Raw genomic sequence first — 7,682 nt, 5'->3', positions numbered from 1 at the left:
GGACAGCAACTTGCCAAAGGAGTTGGAGATGAATAAAGGAGAAGGTGACAACAAAAAGATGGTGGATGAAGGAGAAGGAGAAAGCCGATGGAGTGGACGAAAAAAAGGAGGCCAACACCGAGAAGACATAAGAGGAGACCGACGGAGAGGACGACGTGGCACCGTGGTGGTGGCTCGGCTCAGTTTTGACCGAGCCAGACTTACTTCAGCTGAGCCAAGCCAAGCCTGACAGCCCTTGACAGCCCTAGTAGTGACATGAGCTCTATCAGAGAAAGATTGGTGTATAATTAAATTTAGTAATTACCACTGGAAATCTAAGGCCGTTACAAAAGTTGAGCTAAGTGGCCCGTAGAGAATTTGAAGTACATGACATCCGCAATATTAACTGCAAAAATCCTGCAGTCTTAAAAGATGCTAATTAACAGTTACTGGACTATTCTATATAATCAAATGATTCGAATGAGAAATTATTGTGAGAATCCGTATAAGGTCTAGGAAGATAGAAAGAAAAGGGAAACCATACTCAAACCAGTATGCTTGCAAGCAAGCATTCATGAAATCAAACATTTCGATCTCCAAGAGAGGATTTCAACAGTATAATACATAAACAAGAAATATAACAAATTATCTTACCGTGTGAGGATGGCACAGAGCCTTGCAGTATAAGCCAGTGGATGGCAAAGCAATCACATCATTTCCTCTACTGAAACTAGATAGAACCCCCATTATTTCTAAATGCAGCAGCTTATCTAATACTGTCAGTTAAAAACTTGGGGAAGGAAAATACTACATAGTTTGCAGTTAATTTAACAAACAAAGCTTCCTGAGAACTGATAAGTCCCACCAACAGATGTAGAACTTTTACAGACTGCAGACACATTCTAAGCAGTGAACACAAAGTCTTTCCAACATCACAAGGAACAGAATTCTCCTACCTATCTCGATAAGAAAATCACAAGAAGCTTCCTACTAGGCGCATCAGTAGCACTAATGCTCTTGGTCGATCACCTGGACTACTTCTGCCACACCTGCCATCATATCCTGTGAGATTGGTCCACCATCAGGAAGATCAAATGTTCTGCGCTTCGTAAACCTCAGCTTTCCAGCTGGCTGTGGATCTACCACCTCAAGCATAGCCTCGAGTTCATTTACCATGGACCTCTTGGCTGCTCGTACCATGCAGTCAGGTCCCTAACAGAGCATCGATCAATCAGGAATGCTAATTAGGTCAAGCGTAAATAATTATTAAAAGTCAAAATGATCAACAGAATTGCTCAGAATGTGTAGCTGCATAGGAAAGGAGAAGCATTAAAGTTTAGCATATCACAAATTTGTACCAAGAATTTCTCCTACCCAAACAGAAGAATAATAAGAGAGAAAATTATGGCTTGCAAAACATACAAACCAATATGAAAGACAAGAGAAGACTACAGTGCCAGATGCTAAAAACTGACCAAAATTCACCAGTTCTGCAGATGGACTAACCCATTGTTTGCCACACTAGTGCTCCTTTCTGTAGTAAAACTAATCAAAAAGCTCTAATAGCCAGAAAAAAAAAATGTATTTCCACATCAAGGCCAGTCAAAATGCTTTAATAGCCAGAGAAAATAGTATTTCCACATTAAACTCCACTGTCTTGTGTGAAAATAAATTCATCTCCACATGGTAGTGGACCAACAATAGCTTAGGTCGACATACCAAACTTTGAGACATTTTAGTTGGTATAACTGTGCTATATCCAGATAGAGAATCATCCCACTTTACATGTTCAGCAAGCATAGGTGGACCATGTACTGGTAAGATTGAAGACAAATTAGAAAAGAGACCATCAAATCACACAAATAAGAGTCAAGAAATACAACTTCTAATCATAAAGGCAAAAATTTGCCCAGCATGTAGTACGATATGGCTCATTTGCATTTTTAGAATCATAAGACATTCTGAAAAAAAAAGAGTAAGAAATTAACTACCGGAAATTTCTCAGAGCACTTGCATAGTAGAAAATTTAAAGAAAAAATCAATGACATCAACTAATGCTAGTCAGATCAACATCCATACAACTTAGAATGCATTATTCTGGTAACTTATTTTGCTTATCAGACAAGATATGGATGCATCCCAACAGCATACAACATGATCCGTTGGGTCAGAATCTAATATTACATCATTTTAAACAAAAGTTGTAATATATCGGCGACTGAATAATGCTAACTGAATTTGAATCATTCCAAAAGTCATCCAATGATTTAAAAACACAATTAATTTTCACCAAACGAGTAGAAAGCCCACTAATTTGTAAAACAATGAAAAACTTATTGTACCAAAAGTATCATAGCTATGAAATTACCTCAAGGGCTTCAACGGTCAGTAGGAGCACAATGATTTTCTCAGAGAACTTCTGGCGTTCTTCTGCATCGCGTGTTATCCTGCGACGGTAAGAGAAATTACAGAAGAAAGCCCTGATCTCCTTCAACTTTGCTTTTGCAATTGCCAGGTCTCGAAGGCACCGAAGCACCTGAGAACGTCGGGCCAGATGAGCCCTGAAAGTCATCTGGATTAGCAATGCAGCTTCTGGTGGTGACAGTTCCCTCCTCTTGCCTTTGAGATAGTTCCTGGCAAAAGCCTTTGAAACAAAAGAAATGTTACAGTACTATCAGTTTGTCAATTGTAGCACTTAAAGCATGCATGCAAAATTACAAACAAGAACACTTGCTTAATCCGTGAACAATAGTATCAAATAATCTTTTTTAATTTCTTTCTACAGCTCCTATTCCTTCATTGTTCAATCATCGGTGGTCCATACATCTATATTTTTATCACAATAAACTCATCAACAGGACAGTGTTTCTTTCCAAAGAAAACCATCATGTATCTGTATAAATTAATGTAACAAGTAACAGGAACTCATTTCACTTCTTCATTTTTTTCCTATACATTTTACATGATGAAGACGTCTGACTGTTTGAATGCATGATCAACGAACTAAATTATGCCGTTTTAAAAGCAGAAAGTAAAAAGCACTAATTAGATCTGGAACAGAACGAGAATGCTTTCTAGTCATGATTAAATGAATTAGATCTAAAACCTACGGAATATTTACTGCCAATGAACTCCATTTAGCTCACATTGTTCATCAACTCCTAAGAATCTGTTATATCCGTAATGTTTTCATAGAAAAGAGACGTTTTTGTCCATATATTCCTAAATATTCCTCCTTGCAACCAATAAACGACCATCAAAATACCATCATCTAGAAACACCTTTCAAAGCGAAATTACGGACCTTTCTAACAAGGATAGCTCCAGGGTTCTTCTCCTCGATCTCCACCACACGCGCCGGGCACTCCTTCTCCTTCTTCTCCTTCTTCTCCTTCTTCTCCATCCTCACCTTCTTCACTTTTCCTTCCTCCTTCTCCCGTGCCACCTCTGGCGTCGATACCTGATAAGTATACGTATGCGCCAGCGGCGCATTCTTCCCCTTCCCTTTGATCTCCGTCGTCCACTTCACGGTTCCCTCCCCGACTCCCTTCTTCTCGGCAGCCCACTTGTACTTGCGATCGAACCCGTCCTCCTTCTCCCCCTTGATCTCCGCCGTCCACCTCAAGCTCCTCTCCCCCAACCCCTTCGTTTCCGCCGTCCATTTGTACTTCTTCTCCCCCTCCCTCTCCGCCGTCCACTGGTATTTCTGGTTGAGCCCGAGTTCAAGGGCGGAGACCCGATCGTTGAGGCTCCGGAGGCAGAGCTCCGCCTCCGATCGCCGGAATGCAGCGAGACCAGCGGCGGGGGAAAAGAGATCGAGAGGGGAGGGGGGTTCGAGGGAGGGGAGGAGAAGATCCAAGGGGTTAGGTTTAAGGTTTAGGAGATCGAGACCGAGGAGGTCGTCGTCGACGAGGTCAAAAGCGAAGGGGCAAGAGGAGAAGGCGGGGAAAGGGGGGAGAGGGTTGGAGTAGAGGAGGGACTCGCGGTAGATGTAAGAAGGCTCGAGGAGGTCGAAGCGCTTGAAGAAGCTCATGGTGGTGGTGGTGGTGGAGGTGAGGTTTGCGGCGATGAGCTGAGCGTAAGGTTGCCGGAGGGTGCTGAGAGCTTAGCTAGGGTTAGTACGGAAAAGAGAGAGATAGTAGAGAAGGATGGGGATAGAGATGATTCTGCAGAGATTAGAGAGAGAGGTAATCGACTAATGGCGGACATCAAGAGCAGAGGAATAATAAACTAACGGCAGAGAAGGGTAAGATAGGAAATTGGGAAAGTTTGGAACCGAGGAAATTTGAGATCAGCACTATTAATATCTTTATCGAGACAGCACACAGTTTTAACTTTTTACCCCTTTCTTCTATACTAGAATTATAAGATGCCCCTGATTTTAAACAATATTTGTTATGAATATTGTTAGGGATTTTTTATACATTACTTTTAAAATATCATTATTTTCACCATATTTTTTAAAATATTCAATTACTATTAAAAATATTTTAACTCTTACAAAATTACCATTAAAAAATAATCTAACAGATACGCCTAACAAATTTTATTAAAATTAATAAATATGTATAAATAATTAAACTATCTTTTCTTTTTGTCTAGAGTATAAAATATTTATCAACTATTTTTATCTCATGTAAAATAGGATATATTTTATTGTACTCATATATTGGGTATAATATTGAATGTCTTTTTAAATTATTATTAATAATTTTATACATGGATAAAATATAATTATTTAGATTTAACATCAGAAATGATATTTTTGAATGATAATTATCGGAGTTTTAAAGGAGTTTAAAATTTATCGGTTCATATTATTGTGTTCGATAATAATAAAGCCAAAATATAGGGTTATTTTTGATAAAGTTTTGCTAACACGCAGCACCTTGTTCGAGATTCCTGTTTGCTGTTAGTACCGGACAGCAAGGACGCACGATTCAGTAGAACAGATAAGACTACTTTACTGGGTCGCCGCATTTCCAATTTATATTATGCAAAAATGCCCCTTGTTGTACTGATAATTACAACAACACTCCTCAAGAAGTAATCAAGAAACATGCAATGCACGCAAAATTTACACCCGCATGTACGTTCCGCACGTTCTAGACCACATGATGATGCATCCACTCGAGCAAGTTATATAAAGAGTCAGTATTGCAGTGTCACGAGGTCAACATAGCAATCCCGATCAACGAGATACAGCGTAAGCACGTGGATTGGGTGCGAGCCAGCTAAGCTCGTACACGTGACTCATGACCGCATCGACTAGACCGTGGCCTGTGGGTCCATGCTGTTAGTTTAACACCAGTAGTGTGTCTGTGTGCGTGGGTCTCACGTGGGAGTACCAACGACCATGTGCACAAGGAGGGTAGCAGGATTCCCTACATTTTCCATATAGTATATACTTTCCCTATGATTTTTTTTTTTTTGGGTTAATTTGCTTAAAAGATACATATAATTTTTTATTTTTCATTTGACCTTTCAAATTGCTCTTCTTTCATTTGGTGCCTCATTAAATACTAATATAAAAATATAAAAATAGAGAGAAATATTACCGTGTTATTCTTATTTCATCGTTCCGTTTTTCTTTTCTTTCTTATTCTTTTATATATACAAGCCTCTTATATTCCTTCTTCTACTATTCGTGTTATGCAATTGTAACACCCACCATCAAACATATACTCCTCACGTGGGTAGAATCCACATGATTACCACGTGACTAACTGGTCAATGTTTTAATATAATATAATAGAGAAAAGTCCACATTTTCACAAATAATACAGACAGAAAAAGTTCATAACACAAAGGCTACAACAAACCGAAAATATATATACATACAAATATAAATCAATGCTCTCACAAGAGTAATAAGCCATCTAGCTTAATTTACATAAATAAAATAAAATAAAAGAGAGAAGACTAAACACCAGTCTTTGCCAAATTCTCCGCGAGCTTGGGTCATCTACTAATTTGAATATAATTCCACCAAACGCTGGTGAGCATAAAGCCTAGCAAATATTCACTGCTATAATCTAAAAGTAGTGCAATGAATGATACAAAAATAAGTAATATGAATATGTGTATCATGATCAAATCAATGCATTAGTATCTCATACTCCACATGTTCATCTAATTTGCACACACTTTAGAAATCGATAACATGCTAAGAATCAATCTGAACTATCAAGTTTTCAAACTAGAGCTCGCACTGAGCTCTGCTCATAGGCCATGTCAATACTATGCCACATGATATGCATTATCTCATACTACCTAGTTTGTAACATAGGCTCATGCAGAGATACGTCTGTAGGCCACATCAATACTTACACCCAACCATACACATGCTCCTAAGAGAGGGTAAACCCTAGCGGTAGAATTGTCAGTTCATCACCCGGTGAATAGTTTAAACCGATTGTCTGCCACTATAAAGTAAAGGCCTTAGTCGTAAGCCCATCATATAGGTCAGTATTGCACATTAATACTACTATCCGAGTCATCGATTCCACATCATCGCACCATCATTAGAAAATCATGGGTCGTCGCTCACAAACGCTCTCACCCTATGTCATCGAGTATCCTTAGGTCTACATCATCCTACTATTCTCTCTTTTTATCTTAAATACCCTAAAGGCTATGACTCTCGACGATCAACTAGTAAATTGTCCATCGCCCAACGAATCGACTGCTTGATTATCTGTGATCAACAGACTAAGACCTCAAGCATTGGCCCTAATATATATAAGTATACTAATATCCTCCGCCTCTAACCCTAGCTGGGGAGGTGTCGAGTACTATCAAAAACAGCAATCACCACCTTTATGGTCGTGCAAGTGTGTAACTAGCATGATATTATACAGCATAACAAATATAATTGAACTGTTACGATCTGACCACATGAGTTAAGTTTAGTTAAATTGAGTCAAGTCAAGTTAGTTAGCTTAATCTTATTATTTTAAATTTTAAATAAATCGAATAATACGCATGTGGATCCGATCTTCTAGAGATTTTTACTCCTATAAATAAAAGTGGACATTTGTTGATAATTATCATTGAATGAAACTAAGTTTAGCTAAGTAAATATTTTTTCCTTATCTTTTACCATAGTCATTAGATCGTCTTTATCTTTATAGAAATATATCATAGTCGTAGAAACATTCTGAACTTCTAAACCCTAGTCTTCTTCCTCCATTAGCAGCCACCCTATCTTACGGCTATCAACCACCACCCTTGGCCGTCCACTACCCTCCGACGACCGTCGCAATGTTAGATATTTACCATCTTACCTTATTTGACCTTACTCTACTATTTTATTAATATATTTTTATCCAGAAGTCGAATTCTCATGAAGCTAGATCCATTAGAATCCCAACTTCTGAGTTTACCTCCATATAAATTTTTATTATTGTTTTACGTCCAGATCGATCCAAATCTGATTTATAACATTAGTATCAGAGCAAGATTCCTCAAACAATGGTTATCACGCGATCCAAGACGAATGAAGAATGAGTGACCATGGAGGACCAAAACTCATCTTAGTTCCTGTGGGACTTTATCCGGTGCCCCCTTCATCACTAGCAACTATTAATGATGAGCCACTAACGTGGGCAAAAGCATTTTTTAAGAATTTTCAACCGAGTCGAAGGAGAACTCGAAGAAGATCCAAACCACCCTCAAGGATATGATCCAAGCTTTGATAAAGGC

At 38.6% G+C, this 7,682-nt stretch overlaps 1 protein-coding gene across 2 annotated transcripts; it reads right to left on the bottom strand.

The window, feature by feature from the left end:
* Positions 1-675: 675 nt before the first annotated feature.
* LOC140771119 (uncharacterized) lies at positions 676-4,219 on the bottom strand. 2 transcript variants are annotated; one of them, XM_073112528.1, is made up of 3 exons: positions 3,283-4,213; positions 2,348-2,623; positions 676-1,191 (listed from the first exon to the last, which is right to left on the bottom strand). In XM_073112528.1, the coding sequence occupies exons 1-3, from the start codon at positions 4,009-4,011 to the stop codon at positions 988-990; spliced, it is 1,209 nt and encodes a 402-aa protein (XP_072968629.1). In that variant the 5' UTR covers positions 4,012-4,213; the 3' UTR covers positions 676-987. The 2 variants fall into 2 exon arrangements, with proteins under 2 accessions (XP_072968629.1, XP_072968637.1); XM_073112536.1 differs by lacking the exon at positions 676-1,191 and adding an exon at positions 1,221-1,793 and having other exon boundaries at positions 3,283-4,219.
* Between the last annotated feature and the right edge of the window lie 3,463 nt (positions 4,220-7,682).

Source organism: Typha angustifolia, chromosome 2, assembly GCF_048772165.1.
Source record: "Typha angustifolia cultivar Huaian chromosome 2, ASM4877216v1, whole genome shotgun sequence".
NCBI classification, from domain to species: domain Eukaryota; kingdom Viridiplantae; phylum Streptophyta; class Magnoliopsida; order Poales; family Typhaceae; genus Typha; species Typha angustifolia.
The sequence above is the reverse complement of the archived record's forward strand: the minus strand, read 5'-3'. Positions and strand labels throughout refer to the sequence as shown.

What these genes read in the sequence shown, in the direction of transcription:
- LOC140771119 (XM_073112528.1), bottom strand. Translation starts at nt 4,011, where the DNA reads ATGAGCTTCTTCAAGCGCTTCGACCTCCTCGAGCCTTCTTACATCTAC. An exon ending in GAGCTATCCTTGTTAGAAAG is followed by an intron (nt 2,624 to 3,282) that starts GTCCGTAATTTC and finishes TTTGTTTCAAAG; the next exon opens with GCTTTTGCCAGGAACTATCT. An exon ending in TGACCGTTGAAGCCCTTGAG is followed by an intron (nt 1,192 to 2,347) that starts GTAATTTCATAG and finishes ATGCTCTGTTAG; the next exon opens with GGACCTGACTGCATGGTACG.